Here is a 26,937-nt window from a genome sequence, read left to right on the forward strand (position 1 = left end):
ACAGTATTGTACAGTATAGTATCGTTTTCATATACACTTTCAGCAGTTTAAATGCATTTTGCTCTGTTTCTTTTTTCTGACAACCCAATCATTTCTTAACCTTCGCTCAACCTTTTCACTGTACTGCAGAAGCTTCACTCAAACATTCAAGCTAGTTTTCTGCCTCGTTGTTTGTGTAGGTGCACATCCAATTAAATACAAACAACTAAACAACTAAACAAACAAAATACTTTGAGGTTTTAGTAATAGAAAAAATGCAAATACTTTTCTAAATACTATCTTCTAATTCAATGACAGCAATTGGAAAAGAGAAAATGGCATATCTCAAATAAAATGACACCAACAATACTGTGGAAAAAGTGTAAACTCGTGTCTATAAGAAACCATACGTGAAGGTAATTTACCGACTGTTATACTCAGAATAGGGACCCAAACGCATGACTCCAAAGAGAAGGCTTTGTTTAGTACACTGGTTTTCAGTTCAATAAAACAAACAAAGCAAAAGAGGCAAAACAGTAAATGAGCTAGGTGAAAAACACCAGTAAACTGGGCAAGAACAAGAAAAACAATAAACAACAGGATGCACTTTATGGAGTCTCCTGGTATCACATCATATAATCATGTAGTAAAGCTGTGAAATCATTAAATATTTGCACTCAAAACACAAGAATAACAACACTCAACAGCTAACCAAAGGTGATGGGTGCATTGATCACAAGCACAGTACAGACAGTTTAGTGAGCAACAGTTGCTGCTACTCTACTCAGAACAGTGCTGCTCGCCTCTAAAAATGTGATTCTAAGAAAATTTAATGAGCCACTAATAATTAGAAATGAAGGTCCAATTTCCCGATAGTTTCTATCCCAATATTAGGCTAATGTTTGCTACTGGGGTCGGACAGTGACATGACATGCCTTCCTCTTTACAGGAGTGTTGAGGAAGTAGCTAACTGCCTGCAAAATTCCCAGGAATCTCGAGCATGAACGTTACAAAAGAGAGAACTCCGCATCACTCTGATGTGATTTGACATTAGTTTGCTGTACACTTTCCTTGTTATTAACAACAAGTAATCTAGTAAGAAGTAAAACAACATTAAATAATGATAAATAATAATGGACTGACTTAATAATAATAAAGACGAATAACTGCTGGTCTACTGTCATCTTAGCTCAATGTTTTGGAACTTGAATAACTGCTAAGTCTAATTTATAAATATATATGCCTGCTTATAAACTACTGTCAGTACATTTAATTTTCTTTTCTTTTGTGCATCAACCGTACTGAATCCGTAACTACATCTTAAGAGTGCATATTTCTGTGTTTTTTTTTAAATTTTTGTATGAGCTCAATCACTGATGAATCACGGGTCCTTTATCTATTATATTGTAGACACATTGTAAATTATTATTTCCCGTTTTTACATTTTTGTCATTCGTTTCCTTCATTATCTTATTTTTTCATCCAGTTCCTGAGAATTAGGCAATCAACAAAAGCTGCATGGCGTGGCAGGCAATCAAAAAATTCAATGAAACAAGTGTGAGTTGATCCACATGACAAAACTATGTGGTCAGTGATTATCAATCACTTGAAAACTTTTTCTTATTCAATAACTTGTGCTATTTTACAAAAAAAAATTATTTTGAAACAAACCATTGTCAGATTTTGAGTTAAAGCCATCCAGCTATATATCTAAGAATGTTTAACGCTATCCATCCCCCACTTATTCTCTCATCCATCGACCCACCCAACCACTCTTTCAGCTACAGTATAACTGGCCATCTGTTATTTTCTCAACTTTTCTCCTGCTCTCTGCTATCCTTAAATCTACCTCTCTCATCTGTTCTCCATTTTCCACCCCTCTCACTCTTGTTTGCTTTCTCTCTCTTCTAAAGCTCGTCCATGTTATGGACACTGTGCTCCAATGAGCGGTGAGCTTTTCTCCCAGACATCCTGACAGACTGAGACAATCTTTGCAGAAGACTTTATGTAACCAATTCATTAGTTTTTCTTGGTTCCAGACACCCCCCACCACCACCTAGATTCACATGATAATAAGAGTGGCTGCCATGGTGAGGAACCAGAAAAATATCCATTTGACATCTAGACTGAAAATACTCCAGCCGGACACACTAGGCAGCTGTATCTGTGCTTTCTTTGTGCTACAAAAGTGAGAGCGATTTGTGGCAGAAAAAGCCACTTTTATAAAAGGACAAGATAAAAGGGCTTTATTTACCTTTACAGTTTCAGCATTTGTACAAGAGAAACCTTCTGAAGTGAGCTTTGGAAAAACATGTTTTTTGATTTAATATCATGGACGTGTCCTTGGGTAAGACCAGACTTCTCCTATTGGTTAGACATGCAGCTTGCATTGTGGATCGTTGCTATTGTTTTAAAAAATGCACATGTGGATAAGCAGGATGATGTAAAGTGTTTTGGTAAATGTTTAATAGAAATACAGCCATTTAATTACAATTTTGCATGCATTACACATTGTTGTATATTGAAATCGTACATAAATTAGAGCTAAATTGGAAAAAATAGAAAATCTGAAAATCTGTTATATTTTAAAATATACACTAAAATTACTGTAAAGATAAGATAACAAGCTTTTTAACTCCGTGATATTTATATATGTGATATTAGATGAGAAGCTCAAATCCTTATTTAAGTAAATAAGCTTACAGCCTTCGTTCTCTTGTTATAAATGTGAATGTGCATCAATATATAAAAGGAGAATAAATGATCCAGTAGTGTATCAATGCCAGAATAAAAGCAATATGTATCTGTGCTTTTTTACATTTTCCTTTTTCTGAACTCTGGAATTGGACACCTGCATTATTGAATAAACTACTACCTCATAAAAAGAGTACAAATGCATTCTCCAAAGACATGCTACACTCTGTGGTTTACATCTGTGTGGAGGAGGATTCCTACTGTAGCAGCATAATGATCCCAAACAAACCTCAAAGCTTTACAAGAACTATTTGAAGATCAAAGAGGACTAAGGAAAGCTGACTGTCATGTACTTTTCTTCGCAGTCACCTGACCTCAGATCCACTGAACATTTATGAGGCTATACTTGAAATGTGAGAATGCCAAGCATCCCCTTACAGCGCAAGAAGTACTTTATAAATTGTCAAGCTGGATTTTATACCCTGCCTTATGTTTTGCACAAACTTTTGAGAGTCTATGACCTTGATTGCATTGAGTCATTAAAAGAAGGATCTAGTGAATACAAATGTATTGTGAAATTTGACAATATTTTTATTTTTCCTTTTTGTGTCAGTTATCTCAGATTTGTTTTAAACAATATATATATATATATATATATATATATATATATATATATATATATATATATATATATATATATATATATATTATGTAATTACTCCATTTTCAGATGTGTAAATCCAAGTCATAGGTCTTTCTTTGTGGACTTTGTATAATCCTTCTTCATGGGTTTTCTCCAGCTGCTCTGGCTTCCTCCTACAGTCCAAAGACCTGCATGTTAGGTTTATTGGTGATACTAAATAGGCTGTAGGTGTGAATGTGAGTTTGGATGGTTCCCTGGCTTTATGTGTTTGCCCTGTAACAGACTGATGACCTGACCAGGGTGTGCTGCCCCTTGCCCTTCCAGCTGGGGTACGTTCCAACCCCTGTGACCCTGAATTGAATAAGCAGTTAAGAAAATCAATGGATGGAAGTCCAAAATAAAAGAAAATAAATAGAAAAATGTACACACACACACACACACACACACACACACACACACACAGAGAGAGAGAGAGAGAGAGAGAACAACAGGTATGCCAACACCTGGATGTGAAAAAAATCTGTGTAATTTAGAATAGGGCCAGTTAAGGCAACTGTGATTACATCCCCAGAATCAACTAAAAGCCACATAAGTTTGCACATAAAATTAATCAACAGAGCATTAAATGTAGGAACATTACTAATACAAAATATAATCCGTCTTGGTAGCTTGAGCAAAATCCTGAATGCATCATTATATGGTAAGTGAAGCTTTTTTTATTTTTACTTTATTATAATTGCACCATAAATGTGCTGCATAAAGTGGAAATCATTAGGCTATAAAAAGAGCTATTTTGACATCATCTGTACACATATGAAATTTGCGTGTCAGCCAGTTTGCTTGTGCATACAGTATACAACACTTACGGTGCAAAAAAATCATCATCACATGTGACCCAGATATCTCACCTTAATCACCACATTTAGTTCTTGATCAGCCAAACAGAATGAGAGGAAAATTTGCTTCTGATTCTGAAGTCTTTTTAGTGTTAAATTCAGTGTCATACCGCACACCATAACATAGCAGTTGCCAGAACTACAGGGAGCCAGAACAGCTAAGTCATCTGTGTACATAAGATTATAAAGAAGAAGGCAAACAGGAAGTTCACAAATATTTGGACAATGACACAGTTTTCATCATTTTTGCCTCTGTTCAGACTTTCAGCTTTAATTCAACAGGATAAACAAACGTATTCTAACTGTAATTACACTATTTACACACCAGTTTTTGCTGTCTCTCTGATAGGTTTATTTCGATTTTTCAGCCTAATGTTAGCCTTATTCTGAATCAGTCTCCAATATCTCCAACATGATATTGGACCTCAGGTTAAGAGTTCCAGTGAAAATCTACCAAATACAAGTTCAACACACTCCTATCTTAATTTGTCATGGACTAATGAGGGAAGAGGCCATGTAAGAGGGTGAAGTGTTAAGTTCAGCTAATGCAAGCAAACTTGGTAAGGTGTATTAAAAGCTGTCAGTACAACCACCGTGCTTGCAACAAAGGCAATATTACTTGTTGGATAGTTGCGAAAAAACATCTAAAAAACAGACCAGACAAAACTGCTTACCTTTATGACCCACAGCACAGAAAACTCTCCCTGCCTTACCCCTTTCTCTACCTTAAGCAGCAAGGCAAAATAAGATACCTCCATTTGTCTGACCTTTCCGCTTACAAAAAAAAAAGGGCATGACAGTCTTTTTTTTTAGGGGGGGGAGGGGGGGGGGGCTGAATCCCTCACAATTATATTCCATGGAAACAGCGCAGCACAGGATGTTGCTGCTTGAGTGAACAAGCAGATCCTGTATGACTATAACAGCAGCAGCTGGTATGAGGTGTGGGAGAGCCGACTCAAAGTTAGCTGAATAACAGATGGACCAGCTGGTCTCTTCTGGTGGGTTACCATGGTAATGTGGATTTGACCTTATTTGTCTTTAATGCTGCACCCGCCACAAATGCATTCTTTAACAATATGGACATAAACGGTAGCCTATATTCACATATATTCACAAACAACATAAGCCATATGACTTAAGCACATCAAACTCTCATTGCTCATACTCATTATAACAGTAAAAGGATTTTTAAAAAAAATACAAATAACAATAACAACAGCATAAAAATGCACAAATTTACCAACTGTGCACTGTAGTCTCTTCTCATTCAGCTCGCTTCCTATACCCAGGGGAGGTCCCCTGTGTTCCATATTAGCATAATTCTGTCCACACAATCTAGCCTCTTATCATTCTTCTACTTAAGGTAATCTTGTAAGTTTTTTTTTTTTTTGCTTTATCTTGTTGGTAGAGTAGATCTGTTATTTAGGAATTTCCCTAAACGGATTATAGCCCATTTTTCTTTATATTTTTAATGTCTACTTCAGGTTTGTTACACTTCACGTCGACTTTTTCGCTACAGGTCAAAATTAGCAAATCTGTTAGCAATTTGAAATAAAAGTTCCCAGTATATTTTTTTCTACAAGGCAGGATAATCCTCAATAAAGCTAGATATGACATACTTACTTTTTTAACATATTAACATAAAACATAAAAATGTGGTAATTTCAAATTTATTACTAAGTTATTACCATGCAATTACATTTTACAGTGAACCTTTAACACTTTAACTCTAAACCCCCCATAGACAACTTAAGAACTTCCTTTCAGCTTTATCTGGTCCCTGCTCCTCCTCACTTCTGCCTTCCTTCTTCATGGCCTAATCGTAAATGCCTAAAAACTAACAATGTATACACTGATTTTATTGCAAAGTTGTAACTGCTAACATGGTAGGTCTTCACAACACTACAATTATTTTTAAATAGCACAGAGCAGGGAAACCCATTTGAAGTGTAGAGATGCTTTGGTACCTAATACACTCTTAGATAATATAAATGTTTATATATGTATTTATAAGTGCTGGTTGAGTTTCAAGATGTGCATATCTTCATATTCTTCCTTTTCTGTGCTGAAATTCTAAATATTGTTCTCCCAATGTAAAACCATTAATAGCTGATATGTGGTAACCATGTTAATATTTTACATTTGAATCAACTACCTGCAGACTATGAGCTAGCTTCTTATTTGTGGTATATGGATTAATGGCCAAGTGCGTCATTGGTATTTTATAATGTAGAGTATAATTTAGACGTCAAGCTCACACCAAGCTGCTTAATAGCACTGGTTTCTCTTTAAGTACAGATGAGATTTTCCCATCACCCAGTATGTGCTCTTTTTCTCTCACAATGTTTCTTTCTGTCATCCTCCCCTGCTGTAATGCTCGCAATAAATGGTTTTTTTTTTTCATCTAAACCGCAGGGTTAGGAGTAACACTATTCTTCACACTATGCAAATGTAGGGAATTAGATACATGTTTGTGGTTAGGCACAGAGTTAAACATTACCGGATAGCTGAGCAGCCAAACCAGCATTGTTATTTAGTCCATTAGTGTGAATGGACTAATGGACTAAACATGTATGTAGAATACAATTGAGACATTTAGAGGCATGCATGAACGTGTGCCATAAATACATGGCTCGGTCGTTGTGTTCTTGGGAAAGACAGTTCACCTGTTGCCTACTGGTGGTGGTCAGAGGGCCCGGTGGCGCCAGTGTCCAGCAGCCTCGCCTCTATCAGTGTGCCCCAGGGCACAAATGCAAATGTGGCTACAATGTAGCTTGTCATCACCAGTGTGTGAATGACTGAATGTAGTGTGAAGCGCTGTGGGGTCCTTAGGGACTAAGTAAAGTGCTACACAAATACAGGCCATTTACCATTTTATTATTTGTTTGGAAATAAAGATGACTGTATTGATTTTCATACATTTTCACAAGGAGCTGGAAAGTACTGCTGTTTTTTAATTTTTAAATCTTGAAAAAATTGGATTTTTAATACAGCACTAACAGTCCTTGACCCTTGATCAGGACAGACAAATATATTACATTTGCCAGTGCATTTGTAATTATAAAACTTAAAGGCAGAATATATAGTCAGGCACCGGCACTGTTTTGGTTTGCATTACAAACATCATGTAACTCATTAATCTTCTAAAGCATTAGACGTTTTTAGCTTTATCGTCCCTGTTAACAAGGATGTGCTCGGAAGTGTGATTTATTTACACATCTAGGCCAAAAATTGAGCAAAGACAGAGAAAGCACTCTAGAATAGCTTACTGGAATCTTTTTTCTGAGAATCTTTTTTGGAAACTTCTCTTACAGGGCTCCAAAGTAAATAAAAAAATAAACTACAACAGGTAGGCAAAATCGAAGCAGGAAGAAACACAGGAATCAAAACAGGTCAAAAACAAGGTTACAGAGCTCAAGCAGAGCGGGCCAAAACTATCTGGCAAAAAGTAGAAGCTGGGAAAAATATTGACAGGGCTTATCAGTCAAGTGGATTCAGGTAGGGAAGATAAATAACGGGAAAAGGTGAAGCTCGGAGTGGGTTTGAAACCACAGGAGAGTTGGAAATAGAATAAAATAAAATTAAATAAAGATTGCAAGTCTGGCATATCAGTGATATGTTTGGAAAAAAAAAAACAGTGACTGTGTGTTTACAGATTTACAGTATATACCCATAATGTGATGAATATAAGTACACAAGCCCACACAGGCACATATGGTAGATTGCTCATGTTCAACACCCTGATGGGGGTCATGAAGGTTATGCTTTCACCTCCTCCAGCTTGTCAGTTGTTTCACAATACAGGTTTCAGGAGGCTATTCACTATCCCGATTCTCTGAGCATCTACGTTATCATTCTACTATGTACTTATCATTAAAAGAAAAAAAAAACAATTCCTAGTTGTTTTGACTTGGTTTTAGATTAGAAAACAATGAATATTTTTAGTGTTTACTGCAGTAAAACACTAAAAACATGATGGTTTTGCTGATGCTGATTCAAAATAAATTCATAAACTGCAGGAAGTGGCCTTTAGATTACATTAATTTATTTCACTGTGTGATCAAACCCTATTTATGTACTCCTTTCCTTTATTGCATGAATGCTTGATGAGTTAAAATTGGTGATATCTACTCTTAGAATACAATGCATGAATGTCAAAACTACAGGCAGCAGCTAAACTAAGGCTACCATCATCTTCTTCTGTACAAAAAGTGTTATGCTAACAATTCAAGAACCAAAATAACAGATCAGATGAGAATACTAAAAAAGCCTACAGTAGGCCCCTTGAGTGTCTTTGACATGGGATTGGAGTAACACCAAATACAATACAAATGTATACTCGTGAGTAATCTGGTGGAGGAGAGTTCAAACCTGATGCAGAAGTTGAGATGTAACCTCTCACCTGTCAGCGTGGGAGACCCAGCCGTTGGTAACCTGCTGTTTTCTCTAAAGGCTCCCACTGACCTCCTGCATTAGGAAAAGCTCAGTTGCTATGGTATCAAGAAGAATTTTAATGATATACTTAAAGGATTTCGTATGAAGAGACGTCATAGGAACCAGCTTTAGAACGCAGATGAGGGCACTACATCTCCATGCCAATAAGGCAACAGAAGCAATAGTTATTTGTACTGTCAAAGGTGGTTAGAACAATGTATTGTTTTAAGTGGGGCCCAGGTGGTAGTGCCCTGTTGTGTTCCATTTTATGACTATTGCACTGCATACTGTTTAGCCATCAGTGTATGCTGATAAATTTCAGTGTGCTTAGGAGAAAATATACAGCAAAACAAATGTTATTGCTTTTTTACTGACATATTTACACATGTGGAAAAAATGTAACCAGTGTCCTAATTTTTGCCAAAAACCCGACCACATAAGAGCTGGCACCTGCACACATTAACACACTGTTAGAATTAGTGTCTTTTTGGTAGAACAATGATGCTTGAAATTCATTGTAGATACACATTAATAAACTATAGAAGATGATGTTAAGATAAAGATGTTTGTCCTGACTTTAGATGTTCTGTGAAAACTGGTTCTAGGGTTCAAGCTGAAATGCTTGAACACCATTGTTGCGTGTCTTCCCCTCTGTCTCTCCGCCTTCTTGTCTATCTTCAGTATTGCTATCCAATAAAGACAAAATGCCACAAAAGTCTATATAACATAGCTATAATATCTATTTTTTAAATAAATTTATTAAAGGAGATTCAAACTACGTAAATTTTCAATGACACCTGTTCACCAGAAGTAAATGTGCATGGGACAGAATCTACTGTCATGTGGGATTTGAAGATCTTCTTACGCCAATACATTTATGTGCTATTGAGTTCAAAGAGAACCGTAAATGAACTACAAACTCTTCGAAGCTCCTCATCTGCCTAATGGGATGTTTCAGTTTCAAATGTGCGGGGGGCACTGGAGTGTATTGAAGGAGGTCATTTGTCACCGATTCTGTGGTTATATTTAACCGTTCCCCACGTGCAGATCTAATCAGAACAGGATGTTCATCAGATTAACCAGGAAGTATATTTTCATGAAATGAGACTGTGTCTATGTATGCCTTACATTAATTTAGCAGACCCACATCAGTTGAGCAGGAAATTTAATGTTGTTTAGTGCAGATTTCGGTTGAGTTTTTTAATTCCTCCACAAAAAATATTTGTTTTTTGTGTTTGTCTGTGCATGTGTGTGTGAGCAGGTGTTTTTTGGGGGGAAGCTAAACCAAAAGCAAAGTCATATTTTACATAATAATCATCTCTGTAGTTTCCAATCTTGCTTCTGTGTCAGTGAAGTATTTCAGGATGGTGTAGAAACTACAGCTAAAAGTACTTTCGACTGCTCCCTTATTTCCCAAGGAACACTGCAGTGGATGAATCTGCATATTTGATTTGGTACAGATTTCCACACTGGATGCCCTTCTTGACACAACCCTCCCATTTATCCAGGCTTGGGCCCAGCAGTAAGAGTAGACTAGCTTGTGAATATGCAATCAATCAGATAAATCAGCAATAATCTGTCACACAGAGCTGCCATCATATCATGAAGCATAAAAGAACTAAAAACAAAAAAATAATTGTTTTACAGCCACCTGCATAATCAAATTTAAAAGACATTCTTCCTGCTGTTGTATTGTTTATGTAGTGTTTTCATTGTAGAGTATTCCAAGTTCTGTTAAAATTTCCATATTTAAGAAATGAGCAGGTAATAAAAGCTGTAATTTAGGTGTATATCATCATCACCATACAGCACACTCTCTCCCTGTTCAAAATTATTTTTGAAACAAGTGACAGTTAAAAAGTCACTCCAGCTGTAATGTGCCACTTTAGATCTCATTCACATTTTACACAGTGACACATTGCATAATATCATGAAACACTGAGGATTTTCTCTTTAGGTTGATGAAAAGATACAGTGGAAAGAGCCACAAAGCATTGTTGAATAAGTGCTCTTAAATACTTCAGGTCTATATATTTCCATATATTTAACAGCTGAACTGTGATACGTCTGGTTTTAGCTTCATTCAAAATACTCCACATCAAGTGAAGCCTCCAAACCTTCATGTGCTGTGTTGCTACTGAGCAGCAAATGGAATTGGAGATCTGTGTGCGTCAAACTATATTAATGCTTCAGAAGAAAACAACATGGAACAAAATGAAATGAGATTCAGGAAGCACCTCCACACAAAACGCTACAGTTAGTGTGTCGGTGGCTCTGTCACAGAAGGAGAGACAAGAAGAGAGAGCCTGAGACAGTTTCCCATCTGTGTGACACTCAGAGTTCCCGGGTTAGTGGCTGGTTTGTGCCGTTACGTTTCCTATTGAGCACCAACTTGCCTCGTCAGGCACGAGAGGGCTTGAGTTCTGCTTGTGTGCTGCTTCTATTTATTCATCTTTTATCTGAATCCACTCTCCCCCTCCCTATTCCTGCTTATTTTCTTTCACTCCTCCCGGTTTGTCATATTATCCATTTCCACTATCCCGTTTTCTCTCACCTCTGCATCTTTGGATCTTTTCCCTCACCTTTCTGTTTCTGCTTCCCCTCGCTCACTCCCTCCTTCTGTTTCTCTGTCTTCGTTTTCTCCTGTGTTGACAGTGTGGAAAGATGATGAATCAGACTGCATGTGACAGTCTGGCATTTGAGTGAATCTGATGTGGTTAATATGGTGCCTGCTGACAGTGCTGTGGAAATCGTCATGAGCACTCATAGACAGCTACATTTTGGCCCAACTTTGCACACTCTATTTGCGGCTAGCATGTCTGCATGGAGGGTGCACTTGTTTACTTGCATGTGTGTACTTGTGGGTGTAAATAAACATTTTTCTCACAGTGGTCAAAGAAGAATAAGCTGCCTTCAATTTACTCTACCTACACGAGTCATCCTTGTTCTTGCAGCTCTACCTTCAAGAGTTCAAACTCCAGTGACCGTGGAAGCCAAACAGGCTTACTGGATGAATTAAAATGATACTCTATGTGTACACTTTTACATAAAGGAAACGAAGCATGTGCAAACAAAACCTATTTTACACAATAGTTTGGCTATGATAACTTCCTGCCCCCCCCCCCCCCCCCCCCCCCAAAAAAAGGGAAAAAGTTACCTTCATAGAGACAGCTTCAAATAAGTATTTAAATTATGTTTTTGCATTTCTTTCTTTCATTTTGTTTATGATCACCTGGTAAATCCAAGTGAAAATGTTTATGAACAAAGATAAGTTCCTTATTTGTACTAAAATTCAATAAATAAAATACTGTCACAATTTATTCTGAAATAATCATCAAATCTCAGAAAAAAATGTCACCCCAAATTACATACATATAAAGTCACACTATTAAGCATTAATACATTTATGTATCATTGTCCTCCTTACTTGGGTGTGTTACTGTTACACAATGTACAGCTATCACTGCTACTACATTACTGCTATTAAAAATCTTAATCACAGTCATAATTATATTTATGTATTTATAAATGACATACTAAGGAGGAGTATTACCATGAAATGAAATAACAACTTGCTAATAGCTTACTAATACCTTAATATAGCTTAATAGTGTGATGTAGTAGTGTTTAATATTATTCATTTTTTATTTTTATGATATTTTCTTTTCTTTTATTTTAACTTTCTGTAGAAATTATTGCTGATTTGTATTTATTAGTATTAATAAATGTATGAATCCGTGTGTCCTTGCAACTGTGTGGGTAAAAAAAAACCAGAACGTTTCCACGTGTCAGTCTTTGTGTGTGCGGGGTTACAGTGTGTGCTCAAACTGTGTTTCCTTTTGCGTGTGTAAAAACATATGGTGAGTCAGTGTGTCGGAGCCGTGTGCCTGTGTGTCTGTGGGGGGAGGGAGAGTGGATAGGTGGGGATGGAGAAAATTGAGGATTCAGGTTATACGCCAATAGATGGCACTCTACCCTTTTTTGATTGGCTGCTGTGACCAAGACTAAGACAGGTCTCACAAGCACCATCCAAACGGAAGAGGAAGTTGGATAATAAAATGTACTTTTTCCCTCCGTGGTCTGGGTTATTTCTGCCTGCCAGCTGCTCTTAATGTAGAGAAGCTGAAATGCAGAGGGATTAGAGCGTGTGATAGAGGTTGAGGCGCAATATTTCACCTACACCTGGCCATGTGTTGCCTGCATACGTGTTCATGCTTGTATATTAGCTGTCTAAACATGATTGCTTGTGTACCTGTTTGCAGTGCACTCTGTGTTTGCAGTGTGATCAGCTGTAGTTTATTGTAGCATACCCCCACTCATGGAGCAGATAATACTCAGAGTGAATTACATAAATGCTTGAATGAGTCAACATAAATCATTCCTCTACCTTTTTTGTCATGACATGCTCCAATTAGTGGAAACTTGATTAGGTACACCTTATACACCTTATAGTCCTAAGTTGAACCCTGTTTTGCCTCCCAAACTGCCATAATTCTTTATGGCTTGAATTCAACAAGGTAGTGGAAACATTCCTCAGAGATCCGGTTCATACTGACACAATAGCATCGCACACTTGCTGCATATCTATTGACTGAACATCCATGATGCTAATCTTCTGATCTATCAAATTGCTTTGACACTCTGTTGGACTGAGATCTTGTGACTGTTTCATGTTCAAGAAACCAGTTCAAGATGATTTGTACCAAATAATATGGCTTGTTTCTGATGGATTGAAGCAGATCAGAAGATGGGTACACTACAGTCATAAACCCCCCCCCCAAGTTTTACACCAGTACCACCAGATGTCTTGTGCTTCCACAGATGCTCTTGTGATTTACTTGGTTGTTACAAGTGGCTATTTGAGTTACTGTTGCATACCTTTGCTCAAAGCAGTCTCACCATTCTCCTTTGACCTCTGAAAAGGGATTTTCATTCAGACAACTGGTACTCAATGGATATTTTCACCTTTTCGGACCATTCTCTGTAACCTCTAGAGATGATTCTGTAGAAAATCCAATTGGATTAGCAGTTTTTTTAAATCCTTAGACATCCAGTCTAGCAGCAACAATCATGCTGTATTTAAAGTAACTTAAGTCACCTTTCTTCCCCATTCTAATGCTCAGTTTGAATATGCCTAAACCCACTGAGTTACAGCAAGATATGGTCTTCATATAATGTAGTTAAAGGAAACAAATTAAGCTATATTAAACCGTATCGAGTTTCTATTTTGTCAATAATAAGGAAATGTGTCCTATTGAGAAGAACTACATAAATTGCATATTGAACGTTTTACAAACAACAGATTGTGTCTTACAAATCTCACAAGAGCCTCAAAGATTTTCTGACTAAACTAATAACACACAAACAAAGGTAATTTTGCCGTGTCTTTATTAAACACATAGAGTAATCATTCACGGTGCAGGCTAAAGCAAAAAAGTAGATGAACCTATTTTAATGACTTCTTCAGAGGCTACTTGAAGTCAGGTGTTCCAATTAAGTTAATGCCATCTTATATGAGGTTTGTAAAGATTTCTCTCCTTATAAATAAAAACATGCTAAGTTTGGGAGCTGGTCTAAACCATCTCTGAATTGAAACAACTTTCATAGGACCATAAGTGATGTATTACATAGATGTATGAACCTGATATAAAGCTAGAAAAGCATTTATACAGAGAGGTGTTCACCAGTCCAAAACTGTCTACAAACAGGACATTTAGGCGCTTCCCTCAAAAGAGCACACTGGGAGTATAACATGCATCATAAAAGACGTGAAAAATAGAAGAAATCTAGATAACTTGCACAGCATTTTGTTAGCGGGAATAGGCACCGCACGCCAATACCAAAATAGAGCATCGCAGTTTGAGACTCTTTTCCTATCTTAAGCCCGGGTTATTCCGTAATCACTGACGGAACAGTGAGTTTGAAACTCTTAAAGGAAAAAATCAGAGCAATAGTGTATGATCTAAAGGTTGGGTGTTGCAATATTAAAATTACCTGATGCAAATTAAAGCAGAATGTTTGGAAAACAAGAAAAAAGGCTTGAAATGAGTCCTCAACCCAACTGAGATGCTGTAGCGTGAGCTCAGAGTTTGATAAGGTTTTATAAGGAGAAATAGTGCAAATATATCTCATTGTTGTTCTGATTTCTTTTTTCAGTCTGCACTTTGAGTGATGACTCAATGTATATATATATATATATATATATATATATATATATATATATATATATATATATATATATATATGGGAAAATGAGCAGGGGTCATTTATTGACAAAACATGGACATATGCACATATTATCTTTGGAAAATAAATTAATAAATAAACACAAACAAAAAACAAGCCTTACTTGGTAACAGTGTATAAAGGAGGAAAAAGGGATCAACTAAATTCATAAAATGTAAAAAGCTGTAGTCATTCAAACAGGTACAAATGGCTAATATTGTGAAGATGTGGAGATGATCATCAAGCAGAGCCATACAATAGGAGTACATACAGAAATATCTCATTATATTCACAAAATATACACATAATATAACAGTATATGGCATTCACTGTCTTCTAAGGTGTGGTAAAAACTTCTAGGCAAATAAGAAAAACAGAACAAAACATTATTCAATAAAGAATCAATAAGCCATGTCTGTGGAATGACCAAAAAAAATAAAAATAAAAATAAAAACTGCAAAGGCCAATTTGTGGCCAAAGTCACCAGAACAATAGAATTCTATTTTATATAGAGTCCGTTATCTTCTACATTCAACAACCCTAACATACACATAAAGGGTCAGAGTTCATGCATATGTGATTCTTGCAACTAGGCTTTGGGTAAATGCATACAAGTTCAGTCGTATAGAAAAAAAGTTTCTCAGCACTGTTTAAACTGATTATTTGACTGACTATTGTTCTGCAGAGAAAATGCCCAGTCACTGCTGGAGGTGGAACAAAGTCAGTGCTCTGAGGCTCCATTGGGGTTGCACCAATAGTTCTCTGGCAGTCTGATTTCACTGGCAGTTCCACAACACAGCCTGACATACAGGGCATTAAGGGTTGAAACGTCCCATCTCTTCAGCCTCTGCCTCATAGACAGAGGGGAAGAGGGTGATGAATAAAGTAGGGAAAGAAGGAAGATACAAGGACAGTTTATAGAGACTGCCATTATTGTTACTTTAGTTTTCTAATTTACATGTGAAAAAAATGCACAACAGGTTTTAAAATGAGCAAATCTTTGAAAATCAGTTTACAAAGATCATAGATCACAATACACTTTATTTCAGTGTCAACTGAACAAGGATCTCAAACACAATTTACCTAAAACATCAGATTTTTCATGTAGGATACAAGACATTTTATCTTTCACAGATCTACAAACTTATTAAAACAGAACAAGCAGAACACGTCTTTGCTTAACCCTAATAAAGTGGCTAACCTAATGGCAACTGTGATCATACCATGCAGTGATGGCATACAAAACAGCTATGTATAATCCTTGGCAATATTCAAAGACCCTTCTATTAATGTATTATTATTATTATTATTATTATTATTATTATTATTATTAACAGATTTAAAATGCTAATTTAGAAAAAAAAGAAAACATTTGCATCCTACCAACATTTTCTATGAAATTGATCTGAACCTTAGAGTTCAAACTGATTTATTATTGCATTTTTTGTTGCATTGCATATTGTCTTCATTTGACCTTTGCATTACTGATTAATCTGTGTTTTCACAAATGTTCATATAAGATACAATAATTACATAAAATGATTGAGTACTACTAAACATGATGTTATTTCTTGCTTCGAACTGAATATTCAAAACTGAACAAGAAGATGGGGAAAAACTTCTCCACCATAAAGTTTGTTTATGTTTCATCAATATCAATCAGCCACTCAACAGACACAGACTTCAGACTTCATACAATCTTTTGGTGCTGTAGTCAGGTGTTTTTTTTTTTAATTTAATATGAATAATACTTGTTAATACTATCAAATATTAAATAATATAATTTTTTGTGTCTTTGTCAATAAAAGTGCTTTAAATCAAATCACCCTTCGTGCATGATGCATGCAATGAGGCAGTAAACACACTGGTTTAGATGTAGACACCACATATCTTGAGCATGTTACCCTTTTTACTTAATTGGAAACACTGCATAATCATATGCTAATCCACATAAGTGGATTATTAATGAATATGTCTTGGCATTTTGTATAATTGGTGATGATAGGTTTAATTTTCTATTTCTGCTGCTTTTTAATGAAAAACTAGAGCAATGGCTGTCATCTGGACAAATTATTGCAAACCAATGCAGGAATCATTTAACTTCAATTAAAATTATGAAAAAAAGGAGAAAAAATAAGTATTGAATAATAAAATGCTTACATTAGCATAAAAAGGTTTAAATATTTTCTGTGAAAAGGGAGTTATTGCCATGCCTCGCTGTATTAAATGGTAATGTCAATATTTTAGTCCAAAAATGTGGCTCAAACAAAGTGTAATTTTCACATTATATATATATATATATATATATATATATATATATATATATATATATATATATATATATATATATATATATACTTCTAGGATATATAATTTGACCCCAAATCGTAACAAACATAAAGTGTAAATAAGTGGTATGCGTGGATGTTTTTAACGCTCTAGTAACTGTATGCACACGTTTTTTCCATCTGCATCTGCATGTGACACTAAATATTCAGTGCAGCCAATGAATCTGTGGAACACACCATCTAAACCCTTTGAAGATTTTTCTTCACATCCTCTATACTCCAGCAGAGGGAAATTAAGCCAATGAACCAAAAAATAGAGTGTTGGAAGGGAAAAAAATGAATAGTGGAAAGTAGAGCTGGCAGTGAGAGAGTTCCTGCAATTCAGTCACTCAGTCACAATGGATGCAATATCAGGACAAGTACACTTATTCTCTTACGTGTGTTCTAAATATTGAAGCAGGAAATGCGTCATTTCAACCACAGACGCAATATCATTCTGATGTCTGGAACTGCATGTGAATTGCATGCACACAGAAAATCAATACATACAACAAAGTGGATCTGTGTGGATGCTTTAGCTCTTGCTCTCCCAAAGTAGGTCCTACCCCAGCTATTCCTAATGGGTATTTTTTTGTTATATCTCAGAGATTTGAAATGAATGAGAAAGAGTGGTAGAGAGATGTAGTTTCTGTTTTAAATGATACCAGAGCATGGGGCTCTGGAGCTCATATGGCTTTGAGTTGCCTGGTCAAGTTGGCAAAAGGATCAGGTACATCTGCTCTCAAAGCACTTGCTTTCCATGCAACAAGATAAAATGAAACACAATGCACTGAGGTGGCAGAAAAGAGAGCTTGGCAAGCATTTTTTTTTCTTTGTGTGAAAATCCAGTTTATTAAGTGATCAGATTGCTCTATGTGGTGAATCTCCCCATAAATGTTCTATCTTCTCCAGCACTAGAATCCGGCAACCTGTTTTTTTTGTTTGTTTGTTTTTTTTTTTTTATATATATATATATTTGTTTTTGTCCTGTAACTTATAGACAAAGTTTAGTGGCAAACTTACTCTATATTATATTTTTAGATTATACCTGCTTTGCTGTTAGGAAGGGTTCAGTGGGTTAATGTTAGGGATTGTGATTTGTAACATAAAGAATAAATTCTACAGGTAGCTTTGAAGCCTTTATCTGGAGTCTTTCTATACTATGTTTACTTGTATTTGCAGCCATATAAAAGTCAGTGAGCTGATATTAAATTAGAAAATATTTTATCTGAATAAATGGATGAGCATAATATTTTTGGCAGTTCAAAAATAACTTAGAACTTTTATAACTTATAGATGTGTGGCTGCCCTAGTTCTGCAGCCAGGTAAACATATCCTACAATTAATATCTGAATCTCCTGTGGTATTCTTTCTGGATTAAGGAACTAGATCTCTTCAAAATGTAAATAACAATGATTAGAGATGGGTCAGATAGAGCCAAGTGACTAAGCAGCAGTCAGTAGTAGAAGGGAATATAATGTCCAAATAGGTGGTACATCAGGTCAGGAGCATGACCAAAGTCATGGTTATCTTTTGTTTCATGTACTGTGTAACTCCAGGTTCAGACTTTTTGCTTACATCCTGAAGTGTTTAAGGGGAAGCATTTGGCACAAATAATCTAGCTTGTGTTGCAATGTGTACATAGCAGTTTTTAGTCATAACAATCCAACTGTCACTTACCACCATTATTACTTACCTACATGAGTTGGCTACTTGATATGATAAATGGAGTAGGAGCATTGTAAGTAGTGCAAGACATCAAAAGAACTTAATAACTTACTTAACTGGGTTTTGCTTTTTTATGGAGAAGTGGAACTTTTTGTAAATGCCTCTTAAATTTTTATCAGATTAGCCATAACAATAAATCTAATTGCCTAGCACTGGGTTCCACTTGATCTACAAAAGCAACTCTAACCTGTAACGATATGGATATGGGGTGTCTGAGGCTGGGTGTCCTCTGGTGTCTGGCTTCTGTAGAGTATATCTCCTGTGAATTTGTGGCTCATTCTGGAGAATTCCACTGATTCATCATCAGATAAGTATCTGGAAACTTTTGTCTTTGTCGTGTTCTTCACCCATTCCTGAGGAGTTTTTATATCACTGGGGTAAATTATACTGCTTGGGAAGGTTGCAGTTGTTGGGGAGTGTTGTTGCAATGGTGGGGTGTGCTTAGTCTGGAACAAAGGTTAGGTAAGCAGTTCAAGTCAAAGTAATATCCATATGAATGTCAGAGCCCAAGGTTTCCCAGAAGAGTGCTGCATTTAAATGAACTGATCAATGTTGTTCACTTCAACGGTCGCTGGTTTTAAGGTTGTGGCTGATACATATAAATGTAAATGTATGCATGTAAGTGTGTGTGTGCCATCCAGAAGAACAAACACTAGGCCTAGATGGTATCCCTGTAAGACAAAAAGCAAAGAAGAAAATGTTGAATTAGTAAAAATTATTTAAAATAAAATAGAAAGAATTGATCATGAAGAATGGATTTTAACACATTCAACTAAACTAATATATGCTTACAGAAACCTATACATGCATACCTATTCAAATCTGCATCTGTCCATATCTGCCTGAATACCATTCCAGACTGAATTTAAAGGTAAAATAAATCTGAAATTATTCAGTGTCTCACTGCCACTGTTCTCCTGAAAGACTTCGTGAAACCCATCTGGGAAACTCAGCTAAGGTAGTTTACATCTTTACCATCTCTGCCTTATGTGTTGAAGCAGGTGACACTTTTGACAGCACTGAGAGCCATTTTTAGCCAGAGAACTTTACATGCCTGCTGGCAAAAGTTGGAGGTTTTCTGTGTGTTTTTAGTTAGAATTCACTGCAATACAAAAATGAAAACAAAATCTTTAATAGTTTCAGTATGCAAATGTATTTTTTTGTGTCTTTTGACTTCATCCTTTATATCATCAAGTTTTAACTGTGATATGCTGTGACAGATTAAAAATAGGCATTTAGCATTTGTAAATCCAGTAGACATAAGTGTTTAACCATAGTGTCATGACATTCCAGTCAAAAGTAAAACACAGTGGAGTATGACAACAAATGTAGCATTGTATACTGATTTGTTATAATTTATTGTCACTGCCTTGTATTATTGGTACACTCTGGGGTTTAAGAGGGCTGGAATGATCCAGAATAGCATTACAGAATCTTCGATCAATGACTAAATAAATCTGATAGTTAGTATTTTGTATGAAACTGCCTAACTTACTAACTCCATCTTTCCAGCTGATGCTACGGTTAATTCACCACTTGACCCTACCCTACCTACTGCAGCCCCTTCTCCACCATTGATTCATTTTTGTTATGCATTCAATTGAATTCAACAGTCGCCTCAAGGCATTTTATATTGTAAGGTAGACCCTACAATAATACAAACAGAGAGGAACCCAACAATGAAATGGCCCGCTATGGGCAAGCACTTTGGCGACAGTGAGAAGGAAAAACTCCCTTTTAACAGGAAGAAACCTCCAGCAGAACCAGGCTCAGGGAGGGGCAGCCATCTGCCACAACCGGTTGGGGTAAGAGAAGGAAGACAGTATAAAAGACATTCTGGTGAAGACAGCCAGAGATTAATAACAAGTATGCAGATATCAATAATGTTGCACCAGCAGTACTTCAGCATCTAGCTAGCACTACATTAACAAAATAACCTTTTTATGGGTAATCTCAAATGAAACCTTTCTAGCAGTTCAACAAACATCACCACTGACAAACAGGTTCTCTGTGCAGTTTGGCACAGAATCTGTGTGCTAGCTAGATGTGCACAGTTCACGTATTTTCCAGGAAGAACAAAGATGTTTGAAAACGTCCCACTTTAGGTGGAGAAAAATGCAACAAAGAGAGGACACTGAGAGATTAATTTCAAATGTAAGTGCTGCTGAGCATGTGACATTTGGTAAGCTGAAAATTTAAGGCTTAGGACTAATTCATATTAGCTTTCAGTGGATCTCTGTATGATTTATGGCTAAAGTTGGCAATTCATATGATGAAATCAAATTAAATGATTTTTGAAATTCATCTTATTTAAAGTCATGGAGGACAGCAGGTGCTGGCCAAACTGGGCAGTGTGCAAAAGACTTATTGGGCACGTTGTGCAGTAGGCAGACTGTGGTCTTTGCTACACAACTGTTGGGTTGAGCTAGCAGCAGTAGCATCATAAGAAAGATAGACATGAAACTCAAACAATTTCTAAAAATGAAATTCATGGGAGATTTTATAACAGCAAATATGCTGGAAAAAGTGAAAAAAAAAAGTCTTATTTATGGGCAAAGTCAACAAATGTTTAAGTATATTTCATTGGATTTGGATATTTTGTACATGCAGTTTTTATGGTCTCCTGACCATTGAAATGAAGAGTAATTTTGATAATGTTTCAAAATAATTACTAAAATAACTGCCCAAAATTTGATTCATTATCGTTGCTAAGTAACAGGACTTGTTTCAAGATGAAGTCGAGTTGAATTTGAATTTCTTTAGCAACTCTTCTCAATTTCCATGTATATAAAGGCTAGGTTTTGGAAAGCAGCCATAATACAATATCTCACGTAACTCCTGCATATACTATGTAGCATGTACGACAAAGAGCAAAGGAAAACCTAAAGAAGGAGCAACATTTATATGAATACACCCTACAAAATTATTGTAAGACTTAGTTGTAAATGAGTCTTTTTCCCCTTTTGCCCCCTTACCTACACTACCTCCACTTGGCAAAACCCACTTGGCGACCCCTGGAAACACTGCATAGATTAAACAAAACAATTTGCAATATGCATGTGTCCAGGTGACAGAAATTATATATGTGACATTTGCTACGACATTTGTCATTCCATTCTCACAATATTTTACTGTCAAAACAATTCATATGTCTTTAAGAAAAAGATTCAAAGAGTCTGACTTAAAATGAATCATCAGTCTTGTTCTAGGGTGCACTGACAGGTCAAAGAACTGCAGACAGGCTCTTAAAGAAAGTGAACTTGTGACCTTTTGGTAACAGCACCATTTATCTTAAAACAAGGCTGCCTTTCCTTATTAACTGCATTTGTTCAACTAACCAAATGACAAATTTGCATCTGTACAGTTGCTAAAGAGGACTGATCAGCAAAGCACTGGGAGAGTCCCACAGAGACAAGTCTCTTCTTTGCAGTTGAAAGCCTTGGTGATTAATGCTGAGAAAATGAGGTAGAGGGACAGCACTCTGCTTAGCCTGTCAGGCTGTCCCGTTTTATCAAGGAAGATTCAGACTGCAGACTGTGCACCGTGGCAGAGTGGAAGATGTGGTAATATAGTGGAGAGATGGTGACTGAGAAAGGAAGCGTTTAAAAGAGTGACACTAGATAGAGTAAGAAATAGAAAAAGCAAATGGGAGCAAGGGGTGATAGACGATGCGAAAAAAAGAAAAAAGAGAACAGATTTCTTGTTTGATAACAAATCATCCTATTAAGATTTGTAAATGCTCGTGTTTTTTTTCTGCATGAGTGTTCACACAGGCTTCCATGCAAACAAAGGTAGATGTGTGATAAACGCCTGACAGACAAAGGCAGATGTAAACAGTTCTCTCAAGACCCAGGAGAGAAAAATGATAGATAGGGGATCATTGTTTATATCGGTCTTCTTTACTCCCTGTATGAGTGGCCTGTAATTGAATGATCATTACACCAAAGCTATGGCTATGGCCCTGCAGTCGAAAATAGGAATTGAGTTTGAAAGAGCATTTAGTGGTTTTGATTTATGAGCAACAATAGGGAAGTTGTTTTTTCAAGCCTGGAACTCTGATGGCCAATAAAGAGGAGCAAGGCTTATCGCCTGCTGTACCCACTCTGACACACATACACCATTTAGCCTGCTAGGCAGCCAGCAACCAGTCAACCAACCAGCTGGGGCCCTTCACGGAAGGAAGTGTTTTCAGCAAATTTGTTTCCTTCATGTCTCACCCTGAATGGTGCTATTCATTAAAATAGCCTGCAGTCGGTAGGCACTGCTGCCATGGCACATTTATACACTTGTATGCCTGTATCCTCACTGAAGTAGACACACACTCGCACACAAATCCACCTGCATATACACTCACACCAGACGAAAATCTTTTCTTTTGGTTCACCTCATCTTTGCAGGAGGCCCTTCAATAAAAAAAACAAAGACACAAAGAGAGAAAAAGGGTCTGTTGCTTGCACAGCCATCTGCTTTCAGTTAGGGCCGCTGGAGTTGTATATTTATTTCTCTGAAATGAAAAGAGCTGCTCACTTTCATTTAATGGATACAATATTTGGATTCATGTGGGTCTTACTGAGAATCAAGAGGTTACTAGTGTAGGTGGTGCTGCACACAAAAGCAAAGAAATGTAAAGTGTTAACTGTGAAAGTATTGTGCAGTGGACCGTGTTTCAGTCGTAATCTATAGCGCTCCCGCTATTTTAACTGTAATTTAACTTATAATCATAGGCAGTGTTTGCACCACTTTAGCCACAACTCAAAATATCAGCCAAATATATCTCAATTATCCCAGGCAACAAGCAAATTAGGTAAAAATGCAATTCACCATTGAGGTACTCACCCACGTTGATATGTTTCCCTTCTTCCATGCTGATAATCAGCATGTTTAATTGAGAAAAGGGTGAACTTTACAATACAAAACAGTTTATTTATGGAGAAAAGTCAACTGTTGGCAGCTTTATAACCTCTTTATTCATGTTTACCTCCATGTGGCATAAATATTGGCAGCAAATTTCAGTGTGATTTTACTTGTAAAGGTTATCCTTTGGGTGAGTCTGTTGGCAAGATGCCAAAAGTGAATTATCAAGCAACTATATATATTTCATAATAACAAAACGCAGGCCAAGAAATGTTTTATGACTGTTTTTAGTGTTTTAGAAATCGTCATTATGTCAACAAAAGCGTTTTGAGTTTTTCTCTGCACTTGGCTATTTTCATGGAATGGATTGAGGTGCAGTACTGTTACTTTTTAAAGTCATCTCAGCAGATAACTGCCCAGCTCCTGACATGACGAGCACACCAAAAACCTCTGATCATCCTGCCAGGAACTCTATTCCCTTGCCAAGCCCGATAGTAACTTATTGCTGCCTCTGAGACCCACTGTGATTTGAAAAGAAGTAATTTTGTTCCAAAGATGTAATATCTACTGCTGAAAAACTGCTGGATAACATTTTAACAGGTGCATCTCTTCACAGAATATCACTGTCAATAAGATTATTTTCCCCAAAAAGGGTCTGTTTGCGGTTGTTGTCGTCTGCTAACTTGCCAAGTTTGCAAGTAGGATTCCAGACATGAGATGTTCTGTATTGGAGAAGACCTTCTAATCTTTCTCAGGATGAATATAAGAACCATCTCTACAACACCACCTGCAGCAAGCGTGTTCAGTGGCAGTTTTTGTCGATGTTAGACGATTCAACTCTTACAGCCATGTAGCCGTTATCGATCAGAATGACAACCTGTGGTTATACTTGTTCTTTGCACTAGCTGCTTCTAAGACCACTGGGGGTTTCAGTTATTAGCCCTGGGGCTCTGTGTATTGTATCACCTCCTTCTTTCCTTTCATCAATCCTCCCCACTCACTGCACTTTCTCTCAGTCACACTTAAATGCACTGTATGTGAAGAAATTCCTCTGTGACATATGCACATGAATTCCAAAAGAAACACATGCATACTTTATTATATGCCATTTTCTTATTTTTAATTGCTCCTGATTCCCAGAGCTGAAATGCTGTCACTCTGCAATTTTTCTACAGGACGTTTGTCAGGATCTCCTTTCAAGCTTGCAGTTCCTATCAATTAACAGAAACAGTTAGGAGAGTGTCACTAAGCGGGTTAGTCACACACAGCTATCCCGATGCCTTCCAACACTGTCATGTCATCTGACTTGTCTCAGCTCATGCCAGGGGGCTTTTCTCTTTTTAGAGAAAGAGCAAGAAAGGAGAATAAAAGGAGCTGAACCCACACAGTTGAAAAGTCCCAGAGTCAGTGTTGATGCACATTGATAGTGAGTATATCGATAGTGTGAACATAAACGCACAACCAGGCAGACACATTTGTTTAGAGCATATGGCCGGGACAAATCGAGCACACTAAGTTGCACACATACACAATAAAGTGAGCCTTTTTATCTCTAACTAGTATAAATCTCAACATCCTGTCAAAGTGTCATACGGGAACTATAGATGTAATATAAGAGAGCACAATGCATCTCTTGATGTCATCAAAAGAACCGTAGCGCTATTTGTGCTTTAGCAATAACAAAGCCAAGAAGCAGCACGACTGCTGTGTATATCAGCAATAACTGTAAGTTATGTGCAGTATACAATTTAAAAGACAGCACCTGAAAAAACAGAAAAATAGATTCAGATTTAGTTTACTATGTTGTACTATAAGTATTCATAATATAGTCTGTTTTGCGTATTAGCTTCTCAATTTGCTAGTCACATCCTATATATGATTTGATGCTGTTTACTAAACTGAGTTAGTGTAAGCTTAAGGTGTATTGTTTGAAAGCTGTCTCCTTCGCTGAATTCAATATGTAGAAATCCTGATGTTTACAAAAAGCTAAAGGATTTCTTTGAGATCACATTTTGTATGAAATTTTGAATGAAAATTTAGAAAAACTAAATATTAGTGGGAGCTTAGTTAGCACACAGCAAAGATCATCATACAGAGTGTGTGTCTGATCAATGACTATTTAACCTCCTAGGACCTGGTGTCCACATATGTGGACATCACATTTTGGGTTATGGTAAATGGCCTGTATACTACTAGTCCCTAAGGACCCCAAAGGACCCCCAAAGCACTTTACACATCCAGTCATCCACCCATTCACACACATTCACTCACTGGTGATGGCAAGCTACATTGTAGCCACAGCCACCCTGGGACGCACTGACAGATGCGAGGCTGCCGGACACTGGCGCCACCGGGCCCTCTGACCACCACCAGTAGGCAACGGGTGAAGTGTCTTGCCCAAGGACACAACGACCGAGACTGTCCAAGCCGGGGCTCGAACTGGCAACCTTCCGATTACAAGGCGAACTCCCAACTCTTGAGCCACGATCGCCCTATTTAGACCAAAATACTGAATTTTGCTCTACAAGGTCCTGATATCTACTTACGAGGACATTACACTGCTACTGTGCTATCAAAATTTTAAACGAATATGCTCATATGTGGCTCTCATTTTTCTTAAAAACAAAAATAAGGCAAAAAACAAAAATCTGGCAAATCTTTGTTTTTACATTCATCGGGCCCCAATATGTCCAAATATCAAAGAGAAATTAAAAATCCATGCAGTGGAAGAGTTCAGGTCTTAGGAGGTTAAAAAGTGGATTGATTAAAAAAGTTAGCATGATGTGTTATTCAATAACAAACTTTAAATTTTCATTAGACTATAAATTAAAGTTTTAATAAGACATTAAATTAGCAGTTGAGATAATAAACCTATCAGGAAAGTGTTTACTGAGGTCACAGATCAAGTGAGTAGAAGGGTTGTTTTCTGGTGGATTAATGAAGTTACCAATTATAAAGAGAGCAAGCGGTCCCTTTTTACCATATATTTCACTTAATGTGACTGCAGATTCAACATAAAGTTAATTTTGCATTCAATATGACTTGAAATTCCCAAATGAGACCATTAAGTCATTAGTGAAATGTTGACTGAGACAATAAATTATGCGTGAATTAGGCTAATTTTATCCTAGTCTTCTCTACACTTTGACTTGTTTTA

At 36.8% G+C, this 26,937-nt stretch overlaps 1 protein-coding gene across 1 annotated transcript in view; it reads right to left on the bottom strand.

The window, feature by feature from the left end:
* Positions 1-14,017: 14,017 nt before the first annotated feature.
* Positions 14,018-26,937, bottom strand: part of gabra6b (gamma-aminobutyric acid type A receptor subunit alpha6b) — a 31,681-nt gene continuing 18,761 nt past the window's right edge. The window contains exon 10 of the mRNA XM_006784991.2: positions 14,018-19,597. Coding sequence (XP_006785054.2) covers positions 19,585-19,597 — 13 coding nt within the window. The 3' untranslated portion in view covers positions 14,018-19,584. The remainder of the gene's footprint in view (positions 19,598-26,937) is intronic.

This window comes from Neolamprologus brichardi, chromosome 10 (genome assembly GCF_056152115.1).
Source record: "Neolamprologus brichardi isolate AB-2024 chromosome 10, ASM5615211v1, whole genome shotgun sequence".
Lineage (NCBI taxonomy): Eukaryota > Metazoa > Chordata > Actinopteri > Cichliformes > Cichlidae > Neolamprologus > Neolamprologus brichardi.